We start from the raw sequence: 24856 nt of genomic DNA on the forward strand, positions 1-24856 counted from the left end.
CATGTTTATCCAGTCACAATGGGTGTGAAAAGACATGGTTCTGTAGTTCATTTGATGAGCCTAGTTTAGCAGGTATTCCAAAGGTTAGGATTCAATAAATGAGAGTTTATCTGGCATGTATGTACACCAACACACAGAAAAGGTTATTCATGTAGAATAATATATTTGTCACAGATATACTAAAAACTCATGTGTCTTATAAGAAATGAATATTGGAAAATCTAGTTGTAAACAAATACAGTAGTGGAGTTTCACTGATAAACAGTCAAGAAGTTTTTCCTAATGTTCAGGTGTTTCCTGTAATTTTAACCCATTGCTCTGAGTCCTAGTCTCCAGGGCAGCAGAAAACAAGGTTGCTCCCTCTTCCTTATGACATCCTTTCATATATTTATACATGGCTATAATGTCTCTTCTCAAATGTACCCAGCTCTTATCTAGCTATCTCTCTACTGTCTATTAGACTCCGTGAAGGGGATAGAATGGAGGCCTCTGGCATGACTAAGTGGGAAAAAATAGAACAACTTTTTGTTTATCTTTATGGGTTCTACATACAAAACCAATATTTACTTTTTAATGTTTTTGACTCAGCGTTCCCATTTTTAATCCTACAAAATTAAGTTCTGCTAGATAGCTTCTTTATTGGGCCTCCAGCTTCAAGATTTCTATACATTTATGCACTTTCAGAAGGGGGTTGATGCATGTTTAGTGCATGCACATGGCAAATGAAGGGAGAGTAAAGTTTCATGTTGCTGTTTCCACACCTTTCCCACTCTTGTGATCAGCTTGGTTTTATTTGTACCTGCATATTCATTTAGCATAATTTATCAATGTAACATTCAAGATAAATACTAATTCTCAATTGTATGTTGCTATGCCTCGCTACGCCAATGTTCACCATTATGAGTGGGGAAAAGGCATTTCTTGCCCAACTGACAGCAATTGTCTTGCAGCCTTCAACATCAGCATTGTTTCTCCTAATGGTATGAGCTACACCAAACATGTCTTCAGCTAGATTTCTTCCGTCTAATTTTTTTTACATAAAAGAATGTTACGTGGTTGCTTTTTATAGCACAAACATGGCTACACCGCTTTTAGCACAGGGTACTCATATCAAGGGGCCCCTGGTGGCATAGTGTGTTAAAGCGCTGAGCTACTGAACTTGCGGACCAAAAGGTCCCAGGTTCAAATTTCCGTAGCGGAATGAGCGCCCGCTGTTAGCCCCAACCTAGCAGTTCAAAAACATGCAAATGTGAGTAGATCAATAGGTACCGCTCCATCGGGAAGGTAACGGCGCTCCATGCAGTCATGCCGGCCACATGACCTTGGAGGTGTCTATGGACAATGCCGGCTCTTTGGCTTAGAAATTGAGATGAGCACCAACCCCCAGAGTCGGTCACGACTGGACTTAACATCAGGGAAAACCTTTACCTTTACCTTTCTGCTCATATCAAGTGTATGTTTGAGTTTACAGCTGGCCTTTCATATTCCTACATTTCACATTTGCGGATTTGATTAATCACAGATTTTATTAATATGTTGTAAGAATGTCTAGATTCTCCAGCACAACTCAACAGTCATTGTCCACTGGAAGTTAATCATAAAGTCATGCAGACTTAGAAATTTCTAGTTATGTTTTCTCAGATAAAAAACACCCTTTAAAACCCCATTTTCTCACATTCACTGCTATACTCTGAATCAAGATAAAAGTTAAGTTTCATTCTAATTTTCTGGGAAGAAAACACAATTTTATTAAAAGGAAAATATATTTGAATAGACACTGTGTAGGATTTGCAGTTAAAAGTACCAAAAGACAAATGTTCATAGTGATATTACTTGATGGTCATGCATATGTAACTGTCTGTATGTTTAATACAATATGGTAAACAAATGAAACATTTTTATTTATAAAATTGTGATTTGAAAGAAATTTATTTGCCCAATAACTGACAACGGCCTAAAGGAATGTTTGGGGTTTTAATCTACTGAATATTTATGGTTTTTTACATGTGTCACAAGTTTATAATTTTATGTTGGGATAAATTGTCTCTTGGGAAGACAGGTGGACAAATGTTTGCGTGCTGAAAGAAGCAAAGACCACTGGCATTGAAGCAATGATCTTATGTCATCAACTCCATTGGACTGGCCACGTTGTCTGGCCCTATCACCCTCTCCCAAAGCAATTATTATATTCTCAATTCAAGAATGGAAAACGTAATGTTGGTGGACTGGAAAAGAGATTCAAAGATGGGCTTAAAGTTAACCTTAAAAACTGTGGCATAGACACTGAGAACTGGGAAGCCCTGACCCTTGAGCGCTCCATCTGGAGGTCAGCTGTGACCAGCAGTGCTGTGGAATTTGAAGAGGCACAAATGGAGGCCGAAAGGGAGAAACGTGCCAAGAGGAAGGCCCGTCAAGCCAACCCTGATCAGGACCGCCTTCCACCTGGAAATAGATGTCCTCACTGTGGAAGAACATGGGTCAAGACTAGGGCTCTACTGTCACCTACGTATCCACCGCCAAGACACTACACTTGGAAGGCCATCATACTCTGACAACAAGGGATTGCCTAAGTCAGATATGTTTTTTATCAGATATGTTTCAATCTGTTGATTATGTTTATTTTTATGTATGATAGTTTTGTTTACATGTTGTTTGCTGCTTTGAGTCCTGATTCAGGAGAAAAGCAGGACAGAAATAATCATAATTATAATGGGAGAATTCGAGGTGTTATTGGCTATATGTGAGTCTGTGGCAAGCCACCACTTGAGTATTTCTCGCAGAAGAAAACCGTATAAAATTGACAGGATTTTTACAAGAGGCAACTGAAGAGGAATGAATTAGTTTTGACAATACTGTATAAGCAATTTCAATGGTTTTAACAATTCTGGCTCCTTCCACACAGCTGAATACAATCCCACATTATCTGCTTGGAACTGGGATATATGACAGTGTGGATTCAGATAACTCAGTTCAAAGCAGATACTGTGTGATTTTCTGCCTCGATATTCTGGGTTATATGCCTGTGTGGAAAGGCCTTCTGTCAGGAGTATGAAAATAAATCACATCATATCCTTTCTCAAGATATTGAAGGGTGGCTATTGTATTCTTTAGTGTTTAGCTTTTAAAATATGACAGGGCTTTTTGTTTGTTCTTCTCACCTGAGAGTATTTTTCCCCCACCTAGAACTGCAGCACATCTGCTTTCCAATAAGAGGCATGCCAGCAAAGGCACACTATTTCTTATCCCTGCAGTGAAGCACATCGCCTCAGCTAGCCTCTTATGGTGGTGAATTTGCCACTGCTGTTCCCGAGTGGCCTTTCCTGTGGTGATGTATGCGGTACAACAGAGGCGCAGGTTGGAACCCTGGACCATCTGAGGAAACTAAACGCCTGTGATGTGGGTAAAACAGTCCTTTGAGGGAAATCTGTGCTGTCACGGTGCAAAAACTGTTGTCACTCATTTAAATATATTACGTGGTGCCTCGTTCAGTTCGGCCGCAGCCAAAGGCCCTGAGGCGAATTGCGACCGGCTGTTGGTCTTCTCAGGAAGAACAAGCTGTGGAAACATGACCTTGATGCCACTGGATGGGGCACATGAAAGGGACAGCACTGACATATGTTTTCCGCGTTACGAAGGTGGCTCGCATGACGACAGGGAACGGCCTGCTCAGGGGGACGAAGCCCGTTGCGTTTCCAAACCCCTGAGGCCTGTCGCGAGAGAGGCGGCTTCGGCGGGCCAATGGCAAAGAGCGCGGCACCTCTCCGCGGCCTACTTCGTACCGTTGTAACTGACAGCGCTTCCCGCCAATTCTAACGGCTGCAAGGAAGCAGGGCCGCCTCGCCCGTGAGGAAGGGCGCCGGCCAATCGCTCTCGGGGGGTGCCCTGAGTGATGGGGAGCGGCACCCAATGGCAGCCGAGGAGGGCGGGGCCAGGCTCTCCGGGTTTCCTCTCCGGCTCGGTTTCCCCCCTCCCTTTCCCCCCCTCTCGCGGGTTCTTCGCTGCGAAGAAAATGGCGGCGGCGGCGCCGAGCGGAGATGAGGAGAGATTGTGAGTGACTCGAGGAGAAGGGGTGGGGAAGAGCCGGGTCGGACCATTAAGCCCCTGGCGCGGGGGGCCCGGGCGGGACCATCTGTGGCGTCGGAGAAGGGGGGGAAGAGGTGCGCGGCAGGGCTGCGGCCGTTGGGCTGCCTCTTTTTTTCCCGCTCGCGGGCGCCCTCCCCTCCCTTCGCCTAACCCACCCTCTTTCCCTCCCTCCCGCGCGCGCCCAGGGCCCTTGAGTGCGTCACAGCGATCCCCTCTGCCCAGCAATGGGAGGGGCCGGCCTTTCCGCGGAGAGGGAGGGAGGAGATGGGAGGGGGAGAGGGGAGAGGGGCTCGGGGTCAGGGGTCACGCCGAAAGAAGTCCTGGCGCGCGCGCATGCATGGCCCCTTCAGGCGGTGGCTCCTCCTCGCAGAGGGCCCTCAGTGCCTCAAGCCGCTGCTTTCTCGCCTGGCCTTTCAGGGTCCTGCTACAGCACCAACTTCGCCAACGCAGGTTCCAGGTCGTTGGGGCTATTGGGCACCATGCCTTTGGGGGAAGGCTGTATTTCAGGTCCTCGTATGAAGGGCCTAACCAGGCCTATCCTGTTCACCAAGGGCCCTTCACAGCCATGTAACTCAGAATATCAAGGCAGAAAATCCCACAATATTTGCTTTGAACTGGGGGCCCTTCCACACAGTCATATAACCCAGAATAGGTAGAAAATTCCACAATATCTGTTTTGAACTGGGTTATCTGAGTCCATACTGCCATATATTCCAATTCAAAGCAGAAAATGTGGGATTTAATTGAGCTGTGTGGAAGGGGCCTAGGTTATCTGTGTCCACACTGCCATATATTCCATGTCAAAGCAGAATATTGTGAGATTTTATTTGTGTGGATGAGGCCCAAGAGGGATGGATACATCACACCTGCGATTTAGGTGTGTTGTGTGGCAGGGCGGATTGGACACTCCTCTCTATGGCCCCTTCCACACAGCTGAATAAAATCTCACATTTTCTGCTTTGAACTGGAACATATGGCAGTGTAGATCATAACCCAGTTCAAAGCAGATATTTTGGAATTTGCCTTAATATTCAGGGCTACAGTAGAGTCCCACTTATCCAACATAAATGGGCCAGCAGAACGTTGGATAAGCAAATATGTTGGATAATAAGGAAGGATTAAGGAAAAGCCTATTACACATCAAATTAGGTTATGATTTTACAAATTAAGCACCAAAACATCATGTTTAACAACAAATTTGACAGAAAAAAGTAGTTCAATATGCAGTAATGCTATGTAGTAATTACTGTATTTACGAATTTAGCACCAAAATATCATGATGTATTGAAAACATTGACTACAAAAATGCATTGAATAATCCAGAACGTTGGATAAGCAAGTGAGACTCTACTGTATATGACTGTGTGGAAGGGCCTTTTGTGTGATATCTAACTATATACGCGCACACAGTATATCTGTTTGATTCTAGGACTCCTTCCACACAGATGTAGAAACTCCACATTATCTGCTTTGAACTGGGTTATATGGCAGTGAGGACTCAGGACCCTCCCACACTGTCCTATAACCCAGAATATCAAGGCAGATAATCAACAGTATTTGCTTTGAACTGGAATATCTGAGGGCTCTTCCACACAGCCCTATATCCCAGAAGATCAAGGCAGAAAATATACAAATATATGAACATTAAAACAAGATTAAATATATTTAATATATTTAATATATAAATATTAAAAGCCTGTTTGAATAAAAAGTTTTTTCAGAGGACCCGTCCACAAAGCCATATAATGTAGAATGGCAAGTCAGAAAATCCCACAATACCTGCTCTGAACTGGGTTTTTAAAGTCCACATTTCCATATATTCCAGTTCAAATCAGATAATGTGGGATTTTATTCAGCTGTGTGGAAGGGGCCTTAGAATTGCGGGTGCTTTTAGTATGCTGTATTTCCTTGCTTCCAAAGCTCACTTTTCCTCCATATAAACATATCTACAAACGGGGTACATCTTAGTATTAATATGTATAGATATAGATAGATACAACTTTTTTCTGTTGCTGTAATTAGTGTGCGTCTTACAATCAGTGGTGTCTTAGAATAGATAAATACAGTATCTAGATGAAGCTTTTTTCTGTTGGTGTTACAGAAGTTAGTGTGGTTTTTACAATTGATTGTGTCTTACAGTCAAGGAAATACAGTATGTTTATATCCAGAGCTGCTCCATAACATTGCCTGAAGAGTGTATGATATATGATATAAACTGCCACTGACTTGTAGTTCTCCAGGTGATGTAGCAGAAAGAAGTTTGTTTGGCCCAATCCCTGTCATCGGTAGATTTGTGAAGGGATGAGGAAACAACTTTTGCAAAGAGCAGCCAACTGGGCATGGATAATGGATGGGGTCAGCACTCTCTGGAGGTGGAGACCAAGTAATCAGAGAAAATGACTGCTCAGTTGCTTTGGGTAGCTTCAGTGGTCCAGTCCTTGTCTCTTCCCACTGAGATAGAGGCCTTCATAGGTTGGTGACTACTTGGAGCAAAGAGTACTGATTCCTTGTGACCATTGTTTATTCAAAAATATAAGTCCATTGTGTATCAGGCCTCCAAGGTAGGGTACTGTATAAATGTCTAGGTCCATAAACAAATCACAAGTTCGCTTCTTTTCCCGATGTTGGTGGGGAGGATTGGGGTATGATGGTTGGAAATAGTGGCCCTTACTGCTCCTGGTCAATTGTTTGTTCTTGTTCTGGGAGCTCTAATTGCTCAATGGCTCTCTCTCTTTGTGCAGTTTAGGGTGGACCAAGTGTGGTGGCTGAAACCAGCAGTGTGAACTGATAAGTGGAGTCTGTAACAGTTTCAATCAGAACCATTACAACTTCAGTTGGCTTGTACTTTTCTCTCTCTCTGGTAGTCATGCTAGGAAGGGTTGGATTTGCTGAGTCAAATGCCATCATTTTTATCTTGCACAAAGGGAAAGAATATTAAGGCCCAAAAAGAGGGATAGAAGCAGGAGGAGCATCTGTCCCTTCTTCTTCATCCAGATTCTTTCTAAGGTATAATTTTAGAATGATGGAAGTGGCAAGAGAATAGACAGCAAAATCACCTGTGTGCACTTTTCTTAAATATGTGCACACAAGTCTGACTATAAACATGGTGGAAATGAAAGGATTGTATGGGAAGATGGAGTTGTATGGCTTCCTTTCACTCTCCCATAGTCTCAGCCATCTCAGATCCAGTACCAAATGTGAATCAGCTATAGAAAAATAAATCGGAGCAGCAGAACACAGAAGCTAAAGGCAGCAGTGAGTGAATTTCATCTTTGCCCTCCCACATGTGATTTTTATAGTTGAACTGCAAAGTATGAGTTAAATGAACACGTATGTTTAGTTTGTCCATCATTTACTCATATATGAGCTCACACATATAGTAGTTGTTCTAAACTCCAACTCTTAAGTGCCAAAAGAAGAAGATCAAGGGAAGAAGAAGGTGTCCTTGCTATATGGACTGAACCAGAGAGATAACAGTTGCCACCCCATACAGTCCAAATCTCCTAATGGCTGGCTTGCCACAGAGTTGGTTCATATTTTACATCAGTGGCCACTTAAAAGACTGTGCTCAGTATCTTTCCAGATGTGCTAGTTCCTTTGTTTTGTATGTCTGTTCCTCCAGAAACTTAATGTTAATTGGTCTGTTCACCAATCCTCCACTTTAGATGGCTTGGTATGTGATTTAACCTGACCGTTGAGCTTGTATATACCAATCATTTGTGTAATATTTAGGACATTTAGCCCTGTTGCCTCTTATCCATGGAATGTGAATAATTTATGCCAGGTACTTAATTTCAACTAGTAATTTTGTTTTCTATTGACTGTTCCCACATAACCACACATATAGCCTCGTAGTATGGTCTTAATTTTTCTTAAAATGACATTTTGGATGTTATGTCTTTCCCCAGTGTAATCTGATGTCAGGATACTTCTTAAATCCTTGCTATGCCAACTTTTTTGCCTCTTTGTTGATGTTCGGATTCCTGCATCATGTTGGCGAGTCCTTTAACGTAGTTGTTCTTGGAACTGTGGTCTTTCAGATGCTTCAGATTTCCAATTCCCATTATTCCCAGTATTGGCCTTGTTGTTTGGGATTTGAAGTCCAAATTGTCTGAAGGGCCACAATCTGAAAATCGATGCTTTGAAAAAGCTTATCTCCAGCCAGCATGGCCAGTGGTCCCACACATCTGACAGACCCTGAGTTGAAATCTGCTGTTATAATATGATGCCATATAATGTCAAGATGCCATTATAATCATTATTTTAATGTAATATTTACCCTATTTTAAGTATAAAACTAGGTAATGTTGTCTATATTGGTCCTTCCCACTTTTGTATTATGCTGTTTGTATTGGAATTGCAGATATGTCCTGTCTTTGTTTTACCTATAGAGCTAGATCCAAAACATATGTCATAATCTCAGTTTTGATGATAGCACCAGTAGCCTCTGGGAACCAGCTGTTCTTTGAAGGACTTCTTACTCAGAGCTCCAGCACTGTCATTATTATCATTATTTGCTGTATAACAAATTGGGTAGCCAGTACTGTTACAATTTTGTTTAAGAGTTCTGACTTTGCCAGTGACATCCTTGCCCCAGTTCATACTGACTGTAGTTACGTGAGCCAGTGGAGTGTTATTTGCCTCAAACTTTTGTTATTATTGGTTAAGGTTGAGTATATCTTACCTGAAATGTGTTTGGATTTCATTTTTCCTGATATTGGAATACCTGTGTTTGTATAAATGTACATAATGCAATATCTTAGAGATAAAATCTAAGACTGAAAATGAAATTCACATGTTTCATATACTTTTTATGCACAGAGGCTGAAGGGAATTTCATTCAATATTGTTCATGATGTGTATGAAATGAAGTTTGTGTGTGTAGAACCATAAGAAAGCAAAGGCATCACCTTCTGAGCCACTCCTATGGACAATACTGGATTTTGGCATATTTTGGAATTTTGGATAAGGGATATCCAACCTGTTTTTTCATCATCAAACCCACAAGCACTGTGGTGCTCTGGATATATCTTTTTGCTTCTTTGTGCAAAGTTGTGCTCTACTCCATGTTGTATCATTTTCCATTTGATGCTGCAAATATATGTCCTGGAGCCTTAGTTTATTGCATAAATTAAGACTTTGGCATGCAATATTAGGTGTGACTTGTGAAATGTTTATATCACCCTTGGGATTTGTAAGGCTTTTTGTGTTTCTAGGCCTTGTTGAATATGGTAAAGGTCATTATGCATTTTGACAAGTAAGACAAAGTTCCGGTGCAAGAATCTGTGAAATTGACTCTGAGAAGTAATAATTTCATATTACAGTAATTATTTAGCAATGTATGAGTTCTAATACAATGCTGAATGATATATAACTCTCCAAACATGTGTGAATAGACATAGTTTTACATAGTTAGTCTCATGTTATAAGATAAATATACCTGCTCTTTTTGTGGTACCGTTTTTCCGAAATTAAAATGGTAATATATTCTGTGTGGGGAGGACAGATTAAGACCATGAAATTACTCTGTTGTAAAAACAAATTTGTGTGTGTTTATGGTGTTTAAAAGTGTATAAAATCAAAAGCTATTTACAACTTAGTATCTTCTTATGTATTTCTCCAGTGGAAACCGGGGAACTAAGGCACTCTTTAATTCTTTATAGTTTCAGGATCCTAGTTCCATTTTTATTGTTTGTGCCCAATTCATTGTTTCTGTATTCTTTTATACTCGTTTGGAGATGTCATGGTGTCATAGAGGAGAATGGAACAGTTTATCACTGACTCCATCTTGGTGGACGAAGCTGACAGTGACTATTTTAATTTATTGAAGAACTATATTTTTATATCTTTATACAGATTTTAATTGTTTAGTTGTATTATTTATGATGCCGCACTGACTTATTTATATGCTTTTAGCCAAAGTTGTTTAATCTGTTTTAATTGTATGTTTAAATGATTTTATTTTATTACTGTCTATGGCATTGAATGTTCGCTATTTTCGCTTGTGGAAGCCACTCTGAGTTCCTTTGGGGAAAGAGCGCAGGTTAAAAACAAAATTTTACTACTACTACTACTACTATTATTATTAACTATGTATCTCAAACATGCTATTTTGGCTGACATTCAGATTTATTTAAGAGCAGTATCATAACTACTTCATTTTATCTGTCTGGTGAGACATCAGAAATTGACTTTCTTGGAATTTCTGATTTTACTTAGAGAAATCAACTTCTTTTGGGGTTTCAGCTTTTACTAGGTTCTTCATTGTAACTAACCATTTGGCTATTCTTTATCTTTGAGATGGTCATTTCAGCCCCATATTTAAGATGACATAATGGTAATGTACAGCCACTAGCCTGGTTTCTATATTTGATTTATTTTGAAATGTTTGTCAACTTCCTTTCATCTAAAAGGGATAGAAGACAGTTTATGTAAAATTTATTTATTAAAAAGACAAACAATGTAACCACAATTACAAAAATCAAAATGAAAGTGAAAGAATTATTATTCTGGCAGGCAAACAAATGAACAAAAAAGGGGAGAGAGACAGAAAAATGCAAAATCCATGGCCAAATAGGAATATTGGAAATTTTGTGCTAGAAAGAAAGCAATATAGGGCAATTCTATGTCTCGTAGGAGAGCATTACAAAATCTATGCACCATTCATAGATATAAGTTCCCTGTATTGACTGTTACGTTGCTGTAGGTTTAAAAGCTTTCCTGTTACTGAGATTTTATTAATCTCACATTTGAACCCCATTTCATCAGATCCTGGGTTAGAAGACGCCTTTTTGTTCAGAGTAGATATTATTTCTGCATTTAATGCTATACTTGGAAATTGAGTTGTGCTAAATTCTTAAGTTTCCCCATCTTTGTTAATTCAGTTATAACCTGTGTTATTTAGCTGTTTATAAAAAAATATTGTGTTCCTATGAATGAGTTAAATGACCAATTTTCTCTCCCTGTTTCTAAGTTAAATATCTTCCTCCTGCCTCTTGGGGCTATTATGTTTCTTCATCTGGTTATGGTGTAAATCAGGGGTCCCCAAACTAAGGCCCGTGGGCTGGATGCGGCCCTCCAAAGTCATTTACCTGGCCCCTGTCCTAAACTTTAGACTTAGGGTTGACCTACGTTTACTTGGCCTTTGGAGGTCTCTTTGCTTATTTATGGTCTTATGAGATCGTCTAGACGGTCTTGGAAGGTCTCTTTGCTTAGCTACGGCCTTATGATACCATCTAGATGGCTTTTGGAGGTCACCTTCCTTACCTATGGTCCTATGAGATTGTCTAGATGGCCTTTGAGGGTCCCTTTCCTTCTCCATGGTCTTCTGATGGCCTGATGAGATCATCTAGATGGCCTTTGACGGTCCCTTTCCTTACCATTGGTCTTATGAAACCATCTAGATGGTCTTTGAGGGTCCCTTTCCTTAACAATGGTCTTATGAGACCATCTATGGTCTTTGGAGGTCTATTTGCTTACCTATGGTCTTATGAGATCATCTAGATCGGGTGTCCCCAAACTAAGGCCCATGGGCCGGATGCAGCCCTCCAATGTCATTGACCTGGCCCCTGTCCTAAACTTTAACTTAGGGTTGACCTAAATCTGAAATGATTGAAGGCACACAACAACAACAATCCTGATTTTGGAGTATTTCATCCTAGTCCGTCCCCCCAACAGTCTGAGGGGCTGTAAATTGGTCCTCCACTTTAAAAGTTTGAGGACCCCTGGTATAAATGATGCACAAACGGTTTTCTCTATACTTGCACTGTAGTAGATTTTGGGCTAAAACGTGTGTTATTGTCAGAGTGCACAAATATGGATTTGAAATGCATTGAGCATGAGATTACATAATTTAACATGAATATCAAATGTGTCTGTTTGTAAAATCAAGTTGAATTACTTGTGGCATAGTTAGAACATAAATTGTGTTCTACCAAAGACAAGAATGTAATGTAAGCATAAGCAACACTTGCTAATGCAGTTTGATCTCTGGTATACCTACACTGAATTTTGTATTTCAGGACACATGGAGCTCCTGGCACATTAACTTGAACTGCTTGAGAATGAAGATTTTGATGAACATTTAATTGAAAGATTAAATGTGGGCTATAGCTAAATATATTGGGGTTTTAGTACTCTTAACTGTGACTTGTCACTAGGGTAGGAGTGGTTTAAGTCAATCCTTCATCCTTGATTTGTATTTGTGCACACGGAATATAAACCTCTTTGCCAATGTTCTTACTCAAAAAGCATTGTACATAAATCTTAACATTATAGACTTTTTTCTGTTGTGCGTGAAACCTAGAACAATAATTCTGCTTCTCCACTGCATTCAACCTTTTTGTTCTGTGGGCAGTTTTGGTCTGTATAGTTATGAAATCTAGTGTTTTATTTTGTTTTTGTGAACACACACATAACCAACCTGTATTGTTTCTTGGAGACATCACTAGAGAAATTGTTTAGAACGCCTGCTGTGCACAACAAGGCAAATTTGTCTTCTAACTTGTACTTTAATCTAGATTTAAAGTTAGCCTTTTACCTTTTAAAGAATTTAACTCACAATTCATACTAAATACTGGTCAGCATGCAGTATTTTTCTTCAATTCTTAATAGTAGCATCACCAAGAGTTACTTTTAATAGCCTAGTTGGTATTGTGTTAGGACTTACTGTGGACTTCTCCTTTGCAGTTCGGGAGTCCTTGTCATTTGACAGAGTACAGTGGTCCATATTGTGTTATTAGCTTCAAGCATAAATGTATTAGGCAGCCTTAAGCAAACAGCTATTCTGTCTGTCTCAGCCTTGAAATTGCAGGTGGATAATACTAACCTAACATAGATTCCTGGATAGATCATTGAGATAAGTATAAAAAGCTTTGAACACTCAAAAAATGAACACTGTATTAATTACTCTTCGTATTGGCAGTATAAAGTAAAAGAACTTTCATCTCACATTGTGTATTTCCAAAAACATTCAGGCAAGCTATTATTTTTTCTGTATAGTGTTGCCTCACTTATCACGGGGGGTTACGTTCCAAGACCACCCACAATAAGTGAAAATCCGCAAAGTAGGGACACTATATTTATTTTAATATTTATACATTATTTTAGTAGTTATACACTATTTTAAGTCTTTATCCACCAATCGTGTGTTGATAAATCTCCTCCTTCTCCTCCCATTGCCGCTTGGGCTCCTTTTCTCTCCCTTTCTCTCCTTCCTCCCTCCCTTAGGCTGTAAATTGTAATTTTTTATGATTTATAATATTCTTTTAGAGTTCATGGAAAAACCGCGAAACAGCGAATCCATGAAAAGTGAACTGCGAAGTAGTGAGGAAACACTGTAGTTCCATGAAAATGTTAGTCTAGCACAGGCATAATGATCAGTTATTACTACTAGCCAAATATTACTGTGCCTTAGTCCTTCTTGGGATTCTTAACATACTGTAAATAGCTTATTTTACCAAACAAAACTACCGTATATTTATTTATTTATTATTCAAACTTATATGCCGCCACTCCCCTAGGGCTCGGGGCGGCTTACAAGAACAGGCTAAAATCTAACAATTTAAAAACTTCTTAAAACATCTTTAAAAACATCTTAAAAACACTCCCCCAGGGAGTTTAGTTTGGTTAACCACTGAAGGAGAGAAACTGCATTAAATATAGGCTACTCAGTATGTATATATGCTTAATTGTAGTTTACAGACCTTTTTGTATCTGTTCTTTTACATCACAGTTAGTTTTATTCCAGTCTTTATCCATAGCATTAATGGTTATCCTCTGTATGTTGACTTGGAAGAATGCTGCACTATATTCAGTTGAATTAACTGTTAGCTAAATTTATAGCATCGTAGTTCCTGGAAATACATGCAGATATAATTAGTACTTTGCAGCCAAAGATTCATCATTCATGATTTCAAAATATTTTAAACAATTTCAAACAACAAACTTTGCTTGTGCCATGTTATAATATATGGAACATCGTTTTATTGTGCCATTTTATATAATGGCACTTCAGTAGGCATGGAGTATCCTGGAACCAGACCATAATAAATACTAAGGCTCTACTCTACAGCCATGGTTAAATGTGACTAAATAATGTACATGCAATTTCTGTTTTACACATACACAATTATTTGGATAGGGGTAAGCTTGTAACTGAGTATGGGATTATAATTATCTGTTCTATTCTTCAAGATCTCAGACAAGAATTAAGGGTTTTGTCTAGATTTTATACTTGTGGTGCATGATCTTTAGAAAGAGATCATTTGCAGCTTTCAGCAAACAGCAACTAATAAGTAATACCCCCCCCCCCCACACACACACACACTAAAGAGCTATGTCAAGGACTCATTGAGACAATCAATACACATGTTTGTTGTTCAATTCATTCATCAGCTCAAGCACACTATAAAGAAAATGTGTATGATAGCTTGATAATCTGTTTTTTTTCTTGATGAAAATATGAGTTTATAGTTTTTGTGGGCTGAGGAAATTGTTCAGTATTTCTGTGAAATGGCAAAATTACTTGCTTAGTCCCCCCCCCCCAAGTTATTGTTAATGTAAATACCCAAAGCAACTTACGAAAGGGTGGAGAATCTAAATGATCTGTTCCAATGTTAGGGATAGCTTTATGTAGAGGTAGTGTTATGACTGTTAGTATCAGTAAGTCATCTTATTTCAGCTGGAAAAATAAAGTTCAATCCAATGGATCTCTCTGGGTAAGGATCCCATAAAATGTCTTCTTTTTCAAAACATATATGCATTGTACAGTCTCGGTGATGATTCCATGAATAGGGTAGTAAAAAGCAAAATTGTTCCCATTAATTTGAGAATTGAGGCAGAGTATATGAGAAGGTAAATGAAGAGGGAAAGTAAAAAGACAACTTTGGCAACTATATTAGGATGTAAGGGCTTGTAATTGAGGGCTTCCATTCGCCTCAGATTTTTGTCTGTCAGAATGGGAGACAAATGCATTTCTTTCCCTAGATAAAACTGAATCCTTCATTCATCAGGCCTAGTGTACTAACTTTTACTAGAGTTACAGGAGGGCAGTCCCCTGCAGAAGCATCACTTAGGCTCCTTAGGTCTTTAATAATTGGCACTTTGAATGAGACCCAGAAGCAAATTAAATTTCAGGCAGATAAATTAGAATAGATATATTATCAGTTACTTCCATACTAGCCCTTTTCTTCAAGTTGACAACATTTGTTCATTTGAGAGGAGTTAAGATGGCATTGCTGTCAAGCTGCTCTAGTGCTCTCCTTTCCAGGCTGGCTTTTCCTTTAAATCAATAACACCAACACTAAACTTCGTTGTGGCAATTCTGCCTCTTGTCCTAGATGCAGTGGCAAAGTTATTAATTCACTTGCAGGAAGGCATGGTTCATGAATTAGATAGGCAACCTTACAATGTTTAGGTTGTACTGGCATTATTTTCAGAGCATAATAAATGAACAGTCAAATAATGGGATTTCTCTACAAAGAGGAAACATGTCATTAATGGTTCAGTAGTTATCAGGCAATGGGAAACAAAGGGTGTATTTCAAACAAGGTAACACTGATCTGGTAATGAATGGGACTGTGTTCTAGGTAAAAATACCGAAGGTTATGACCACAAGAAGAAATAATGGAAGCTTTTTATCAATGAAACTTAGTATAAAGTTTTTAACTTTGTGTTTTTATACATTTTGCCTGTATTTTCAATTAGCTTCTGACATGATAAATAAATAAATCATAAATATACAGTAGCATCCTTTCTAATGTGTGTGACATCCTTTAGTTTGGTTTAGGCAGAGGAATAGCTCAGTAGTAGTTTGGGTCTGCGTGTGGAACAGACTAGTTTTTGAGCTACTTTCCAAGGTGGCTCCATATATTTGAATGTTGCAGTATTCCACTAGACGAGGTTGAGGTAGGAGCCTATTGAAGTTAGTAAATGGCAGGTACTGAATAAAAGCAGAATATCTAGATGCTTGAAGTCTCTGGTCTTCTGCCCAAGAGACATGCATGCCTAGCTCAGATGGGCTCTTAAAATATTGAGCTTTTGGGGTATTCTAATCCTGCTTATTATGTTTGTTTCCCTACTGCTTCATCTGCTTGTTTAGGCTACTATATTCTTAATGCATTGTGGATTAGAAAAAGCTACAGAGTTTAGCAACATCAATAAAAATTCCTAAGTAGCAGACATGGCAAGGTACATGTTTTCTTTGGTCAATGAGATGACATTTTGCTTCTGTGGCTCAAAGTGTCCTGGAGCCCAGTTTTTCCTGAATGGTGTAACTGTGGGAAGTGTGGCTGGTTGGCATATTTGTTTTGTGGTTATCTTTGTTGGCTCTTCCAACCACAACACCTGTCTCTTCTTTTTTCCTACTGGTTTTCCCCTTTCCTCGCCATTTCTCTTTATCTTTAGGCTCCAAAATCCATTTAAAAGGATACTTCTATTGCAGTCCTTACAGGATAGTTTACATGTAATGTGAAGAGGCCATTTAAATGTTACAGCTTGTCCTTGAGAGGTTCAACTGGAAAGTGGTTATGGTTCTGACTTCTAATTTAGTATCTTTCTATTGGGTTGTTTTGACACCTGCCTTTATATATGTGATGCATGCTCCTTAAACTGGTATCTAGACTTTAAGATGGGGAGGCCGGAGAAGGCCCATTTTCCAGAAAATGTGTTGGTGGGCACAGTTGAATGGTAGAATAATGTCATTTGAAATAGTGAATGAAATGTTCATATACAAGCAGTCCCTAAATTATGAACAAGATATATTCTGTAGGTTTGTTCTTAAGTTGAATTTGGTTGTACGTTGGAACAGGTACAATTTTGATGTGTAACCCCAGGCAAATACACACGCACACACACACACACACACACACACACAGCATAGGAAAGAGTTAAAGACCCTGTGGTGTTTGTTTTGCTGTCTGTGCCCCTATTTCTGTCCTTGTCGTAATTGGATATTGAAAAATGTGTCTTGTGGAAACAAAGATTGGTGATAAAGCTTCAGCAAATACACATTTTCCCCGTGACAACTCTTTGAGAAGTGAATTTCCCTTTCCAAGGGGTAGATTTCTCTCACTTCCTGTTTTCTCACCTGTTCTTAACTATGAGTCATTTGTAAATTGAATGTTTGTTACTCAGGTACTACCTCTATTTGGTCTTGCAAAATTATTAATAAAGTTTTCAGAAAAACATGTAAGATAGAATTCTGTATTGGATCATTATGGTGTGAGGATTTGGTGCCTGTGAGACTTGAACTTGGTTTTCTTTCCTTTGTTCATCTTACTGAAATTAAAACTTTATCCCTGCTTGACACTGCAGAGAAGTAGAGGAGTAGAAATATTTTTAATTTGATTGTTTCTACTATTTTTATTGTCTCCCTTTCTCTTAACAGATGAAACCAAAGATAAAGAAAAACAAAGAGACCAAAAATGAAGGGGTTTTTTTTAAAAAAAAAATCAGTTTGTAATTATTGCCTGAATATAAAGTATTGATATTGTAATTACCCAAGTTATATACTGTAATTGCATTATATGTAAAAAATAAACTACTTATTTCAAACCAAATTGTATATTAATGTGTGTTTGTATATATATGTGTGTGTGCGTGTGTGTGTGTGTGTACTTTTTATATTACTGTATATGCATTATAACAAAGTGACTTTTTATCTGTAAAGGGTGCTTAACTAAACCCCCTTATTCTGGGCAAAAAGAAAAAAAAAATTGGTGTCTTCATAATTTCCAGAAGTTTGTCTCTAAATCTGTGCTGCTTTTATATGGGATGGTAGCCTGAGTAGTCTGTGCTGGTAATTTAGTAATTTGCGTAGCAGTTAACTCAAAAAGAATGTGTAAAAGTGAATGTTTCTCAGGCGATGATTTAGGTTTGCCATGTTTCTTACAAGGTTTGCTTAAGGTGAAAATCTTGGTGGCATTTTGAAGATTACAAGTTGTTAAGAGACCTGCTTTATAAAATGTTCCTGCCAATATATTCATATTTTGAATGGTATGCTTTGGCCACAGGAATGGCAGGTGAAGTTAGTGAGGAGGAATATAGTGTGGGGGCTTTTGGAAGATCTGCTTAAAAGCAAGCCATAAAGCTGGCTGTGTAAGAATTCTTGATAAAAACTAGGCTTTCAGTTGGCTTTGGCAAGGTTGTGTGGATTGTATTTTTGAAGGCCTAGAGCAGGGGTCCCCAAACTAAGGCCCGCGGGCCACATGCGGCCCGCTGAAGCCATTTATCCGGCCCCCCGGGGGTTACTCGTTCTGGATGGGGGACGGGCAGCCAAGAGGAGGAAGGCTGCTGCTGCTGCTTCTGAAGGCTGTTGGCAGCGAGCGGGCAGGCAGGCGGGGGAGGGACTTCAGGAGCCCCCACGTGTACTTCTCTTTTTCCTTTCCTTCCTTCCTCTTTTCCGAAGTAGCAGGCATGGCAAGGACGTTAGGAGCCTGCGTGTCGCCCTTCTCCTCTTCCTCTCCTTCCCTCTCTTCCAAAGTGGTGGCGGCGGTAGCATGGCTGCAGGCTGGGCGGCATACTTTCCTCTCCTTCCTTCTTTTCTTCCAAAGCAGTGCTTTCACCATGGCTTTGGATGAGGAAGAAGACGACGCACTGTCTCTTTTGCCAATTTGGAAGAGAAGGCAGGAGAGGAAAAACAAGAGACCGGTGATCGGGCTCCTAAATTCTCTCCCCCGTCCATGCTTTGGTAGAAGAGGAAGGAAGGAGAGGAAAAGGGCGAGCTGGGTCCTAAAGTCCCTCCCTCCGCGCTGCTTCTGTAATAAAGACATTGCTTTTGAAGGCTTTCATGCCTGGAATCACTGGGTTGCTGTGAGTTTTCCGGGCTGTATGGCTGTGCTCCAGAAGCATTCTCTCCTGACATTTCACCCACATCTGTGCCAGGCATCCTCAGAGGCTGTGAGGTCTGTTGGAAACTAGGCAAGTGAAAGCCTCTGGTGCCTGGGATTCCTTGGCAGACCTTTGGGGATTGATTGGGGAAGGGACTTTTTGGACTGCCATTCCCAGAATCCCCCAACCAGCTGTGCACCTTTTTGAGCAGTTCTAATCTGCAGCATTGAGGAAAAAGATCTGCATGCATGGACTTATGGCAGCCCTATATATTTCATAGGGTTCCTTAGGCTAGGAATCCCTTGTGTACAATGCAAACATTTCTCTTCTGAGTTGTGGAAGGCTTTCATGGCCAGAATCACTGGGTTGCTGTGAATTTTCCAGGCTGCATGGACATGTTCCAGAAGCATTCTCTCCTGACGTTCGCCCACATCTATGCCAGGCATCCTCAAAGGCTGTGAGGACTGTTGGAAACTAGGCAAGGGAGGTTTATATATCTGTGAAAGGTCCAGGGTGGGAGAAATAACTCTTCTCTGTTAGAGGCCAGTGAGAATGTTGCAATTAATCACCTTGATTAATATTGAAAAGCCTTGCAGCTTCAAGGCCTGGCTGCTTCCTCCCTGAGGGAACAAATATGGAACCAGACATTGAGCATCTTATTAGCCAAAAGCAGTGTCACAAGATATGTGCAGTGTGCATAGGAATTTATGTTTTTTTTAAAAAAAACTATAGTCCGGCCCTCCAACGGTCTGAGGGACAGTGAACTGGCCCTCGGTTTAAAAAGTTTGGGGACCCCTGGCCTAGAGCCTTAACAATTTCTCCTCTGTACTATGCACGAAGCTTCCGGCCTTGGTGTCTGTTTATTTGAAAGGATCATACTGTGCTGTCTGCGTAGCTTGTAGTGTCCTATTGCTGTGCCATCTTGATCCTTTTACCTGCTTTTCTGTCTAAAAATCTACCATCACAAGTGGTGGTTTCATTGACCAGTTCATTAATATATTGGGGCATTTGGGGAACCAGTTAAATGTTTTCGAAGTTGTTAAAAGAGGCCATCAAAATAAATAAATGGGAGATGATAGTATTGTTGTCTTCAGCAGGAATGAAGGCCAGAATTAGTGTGGTAGGGACTTATTATACCAGTGGTTCTCAATATATGGGTCCTCAGGTGTTTTGGCTTACAACTCCTAGAAATCCCAGCCAGTTTACCAGCTGTTAGGATTTCTGGGAGTTGAAGGCCAAAACATCTGGGACCCACAGGTTGAGAACTATTGGAATACCCTGTTATATTAAACAGTGAAGTGGGTTTTACAACATCAAAAGAGACAGGAGGAGAGAACTTTTTCCAAGTCATTTTTTTTTACATTTGAGGAGCTAAGTTTTAGAAAGCTATGGCTCCCCTTGCTTACACTCTGTAGTTTCTGCTACTTTCTGTGTTTGTGGCAAACCTGCAAATAAATAATTCTGACTTCTCTTTTTGCATCAGCTGTACTTTCATAGATCTTCTGACACAAAGTTTGGGTGCCAGTAACTTCAGGGCTGTTTTTCCTAAAGTCATGGGGATGCCCCCAGGTGATGACTGCGCTTTATGCAGGAGGGAGAGAGAAATCTTTTGAAGAGATGATACTAAAACAGAATCATAGAATCATAGAATCATAGAATAGTAGAGTTGGAAGAGACCTCATGGGCCATCCAGTCCAACCCCCTGCCAAGAAGCAGGAAATTGTATTCAAAGCACCCCCCACAGATGGCCATCTAGCCTCTGTTTAAAAGCTTCCAAAGAAGGAGCCTCCACCACAGTCTAGGGGAGAGAGTTCCACTGCCGAACAGCCCTCACAGTGAGGAAGTTCTTCCTGATGTTCAGGTGGAATCTCCTTTCCTGTAGTTTGAAGCCAATGTTCTGCGTCCTAGTCTGCAGGGCAGCAGAAAACAAGCTTGCTCCCTCCTCCCTATGACTTCCCCTCACATATTTGTACATGGCTGTCATGTCTCCAAGAAGAATCCCTTTAATGTCTTGTTTAACAATTGTCTGTCTCTTGGAGCAAATTTTTATCTCAGCTTTGAGGGTGCAACTGTGCCTTTACAGAATTAAAAACTGGCTTTACATGATATTTTCGTATTAAAAGAAAATGTCCTGCAAGGTTACATTATTTATTATTTGTTTCTGAGACTGTTTGTAAGCTCTAACACCGAGCTGTGTCACAATTTAAAAGTGAAACTAAGGAAGTGTCAGCTCGGAGCAACTTTTTTCTTCTTGCTTCTAGCCTCAATTTGTGGTTCAACTACTACTATATTTCTTCTCTCTCTGCACACAAAAAGCCGGAGTGTTTGATTTTTCCCTTCATGTCATAGTTGCATTTAAGGGTTTTTTTTTTTAAATGGGATGATATATTTATACCATCCATGTCTGTGTTCAATGGGAAAAATATGGTGGATGTGGTTGTATTTCTTAAATATATTTTCTCAGAGCTAGAACATGCCACAAAAATCACTTCAGTATTTTGATTCTGGTTTGTTTTTTTTTAGGCTGCAGATAGAAAAGAGCTTGCCAATATGTACTGAACCTTAGAGGACCTACAAGAAGAAAGGGAGTGATGTGCGAATGTGGAAGTAGAGTATTGAAATAGAGCAATTTAAATCGGCCACGGATCGTGAGATCCAGGCCGTGGACAGTGAAACCTGAGGCATGGATACCCAGTCCCAGTAAGCAGATACTGGTACTGGCCGCAAAGCTGAGATACCATAACATTGCAAAACAGACATTTTTATAAAGTAACATCCTTTGAAATTCCTACTCCTGCCCCAGCTGGACCTGGCTCCGCCATGATTGGCTGAGCTCCATCGACATCATAGGCCAGTTGGTGAGGACTTTTTGCAGATGCGGGACTGCAGCACTCACCGGCCATTGGGGGAGTGTTCCCTGATCCCAGTGCAGATATCCGCTTTCCAATAGCTGACACGGGGCAGGCTTGTCCAGAAGACAAAGGTGCTGAAATTAGTTTTGAGTGGATTATCACGTCCCGCTGAGGGACAAACGAAGGGTGCCATCAGGCCCCATGAGTCTTTATTGTTAAGTTGATTGCAATCCGAGTCCCCAGCAAATGGTGCAACACCTCTGGCACCAATGTCCGTAGAGTCCAAAAACAGAAATATTGTCCATGCTGATAGGATTAAATTATTAGTTCCTGGGGAAGGGAAATGTCATTGTTGGAGACGGAGCATGACCCCCTGACATACTGGATGGTCATGCCATGTGATGAATGGCAGTAATGTCCAGGTGGCTGAGACAAAGGACAGGTGGCCCAGTGAATAGATCCTGTCATCCTTTGCCCAGTTGGGGGTGTATGGGACCAATAGAAAGGAAGGGCCCTTGGTCCATGTGACCCAAATGGCCATCGGCCAGCTGTGGAATGCGGAAGTGTACGAGGGACAGATCTGGAGAGGCAAAAAGAGATACAAAGAAGCATAAGGAAGCAAAAGTTAAGGATAACTCAGTTTATTAAAGGGTTAGAAACAATATAACTACGAATAAGGGGAAGATTGCTGTAAAAAGTATCGGAGAGGTGTCCTGGGCTCCTGTAGCTGCTGCTAGGGTCCTTCCCACAACTGGCAGAACTCTCCGCTGCAGTTTCAAATCTGACAATTTAATATTTGACTCGGGGGGGGGGGGGGGGTGTCTATGCTTGGCAACAGTATGACTCTTCTCCTCGGATTTGATATCCATGATTTCATTTGCTCCAAAAAATATCTCACACCTGGAGACGGGTTTGTGGGCCCTTCTAGATTCTTCAGTTCTATTCTCCAATGTTTTTCTGGCCTAAGTGTCATATATTATTTTGTTTGATATTATGTGTTTGTGTTGTGAGCCGCCCGAGTCTCTTTGGGGAGAGGGGGTGGAATATAAGTAAAGTTTATTATTATTTATTATTATCCACAATCTCAGGCAGGGGTCCCCAAACTTTTAAAACAGGGGGCCAGTTCATGGTCCCTCAGACCGTTGGAGGGCCGGACTATAGTTTTAAAAAAAAACTATAAACAAATTCCTATGTACACTGCACATATCTTATTTTGAAGTAAAAAAAAAACCAAATGGGAACAAATACAGCCTCAATATTAATAATAATCATAATCATAAGAAAAATAATAAAGAGGGTTGGAAGAGACCATTTAATCCAACCCCTTTCTACCTTTGTGCACCAAAATCACAAGCACCCCTGACAGATGGCCACCCAGCCTCAATGTTGTTAATAATAATAATAATAATAATAATAATAATAATAATAACACATCACACAGCCCTAAACGCTTGGGAACTTGTGATTTTGTGATACGAAATCCAGCATATGTATCTCGTTTGCTGTGTTATACTGTGTTTTTGTGTCAATAATAATAATAATAATAATAATAATAATAATAATAATAAAGAGGATTGGAAGAGACCCCTTGGGGCATATAGTCCAGCCCCCTTCTGCCTTTGTGCACCAAAGCACTAGCAAAGCACCCCCTTGATAATTATTAATTAAATAATAATTAAAATACCATTATAAACAACCAAAGATCTGGAAGGCGCACACTGGGCAAGGGAGAAGGCAGGGGCCGGATAAATGGCTTTGATGGGCCGCATGTGGCCCCCGGGCCTTAGTTTGGGGACCCCTGATCTCAGGTATCCACAGAAGATGAGGTAGCGGGTTGTTGGAACATATCCCCATAGATACTTGGGTCATATAATTGTCAAAAATACATCTTTTGTGTTTCAGCTTTTATGTTTATGCAAGATTCCTAGTTACGTGCAAAGCTGGAACATATATGTGCACTACTGAAAAATACTAACAAAATGCTTGTAGTTAGGAAACAAAGTGTCATTTTGAAATTCTTGCCTATGTTTTAGCTTTTTTGGCTTCAGTTAACAAATTGATCTTGAACCTTTTTATTATGTCAGTGAAAAATACCATATTTTGGATGTAGTCAATTAAATAGTGTTGAGCTGGCCCAGTGCTCTTGTCATAAATTTGCCTTTTTCATGAGTAAATGCGTTATAGTTTGAATTATGGGAGTGATTTGCTGAAGGATTCCCATGCCCTCTCTATGGAACCAAATAACATATCAAAGACACTTTCCTCAGTGGAACAAAATTGTATATCATATTAAACTCATATTGACACTAGAACTGGGATGTGGAAAGGAAGTCTGTAAAGCACTTTATTTTTTTATTAGAAGCATTGGTTTTGATGGCATAGGGTTTTTCTGTTGGTATGTGAGGTTTTGTTTTGTGTTTGGTGAGATTTAAGAGCTTATTTTCAGTTTTTGCAGATGTGACTGTTTTAAGTACTGAAGTCCTGCAACACTGGAAATTACTTTTTATAAAGTAATCACAGTTGTAACTGCCACAACAGAGACATACACTTAATTGGTACATTACTAATTCATGGCATAAACGCTAGGGAGGAGGAGGAGGAGGAGGTACATTTTGTATTTACCAAGGCCATAGTTGTCTTGGCTCCCATGACTTAAAAGTATCCTTGGATCTGGCTCACAAAGTCCCCTCCCAATTTACTAAAAAGGAAGGAATTTCAACTTTTTAAAAAACATTATGGTAATGATGATGGGTTTTTTAATCATGTCAGGAGTGACTTTAGAAACTGCAAGTTGCTTCTGGTGTGAGAGAATTGGCTGTCTGCAAGGACTTTGCCCAGGGAATGCCCGGATGTTTTTATGTTTGTACCATCCTTGTGGGACGCTTCTCTCATGTCCCTGCATGGGAAGCTGGAACTGACAGAGGAAGCTCATCCGCAATCTCTCCGGATTTGAACCAGCAACCTTCAAATCAGCAACCCAACTTTCGAGTCAGCAGTCCTGCCGGCACAAGGCTTTAACCCATTGCGCCACTAGGGGCTCAGATGATGATGATGATGATGATGATGATGATGATGATCATGAATGAATTTGG

General features: G+C 40.2%; 2 protein-coding genes across 3 annotated transcripts in view; one reads left to right on the forward strand and one right to left on the reverse strand.

Moving 5' to 3' along the window:
- The window catches only part of LOC100553628 (blue-sensitive opsin), a 47447-nt gene extending 43308 nt beyond the window's left edge, over window positions 1–4139 (reverse strand). The window contains exon 1 of the mRNA XM_008103913.3: window positions 3159–4139. Within this exon, the coding sequence (XP_008102120.2) occupies window positions 3159–3372 (214 nt within the window). The 5' untranslated portion in view covers window positions 3373–4139. The remainder of the gene's footprint in view (window positions 1–3158) is intronic.
- The window catches only part of mecp2 (methyl-CpG binding protein 2), a 125276-nt gene continuing 104324 nt past the window's right edge, over window positions 3905–24856 (forward strand). Inside the window, exon 1 of one of the 2 annotated variants that reach the window (XM_008103915.3) lies at window positions 3905–4047. In XM_008103915.3, the coding sequence (XP_008102122.2) occupies window positions 4010–4047 (38 nt within the window). In that variant the 5' untranslated portion in view covers window positions 3905–4009. Of the gene's footprint in view, window positions 4048–4384; window positions 4541–24856 lie in introns of those variants that run through there. The other variant, XM_016991199.2, reaches the window with a different exon arrangement.

The sequence above is a fragment of the Anolis carolinensis genome, chromosome 2 (genome assembly GCF_035594765.1).
Source record: "Anolis carolinensis isolate JA03-04 chromosome 2, rAnoCar3.1.pri, whole genome shotgun sequence".
Taxonomy (NCBI): domain Eukaryota; kingdom Metazoa; phylum Chordata; class Lepidosauria; order Squamata; family Dactyloidae; genus Anolis; species Anolis carolinensis.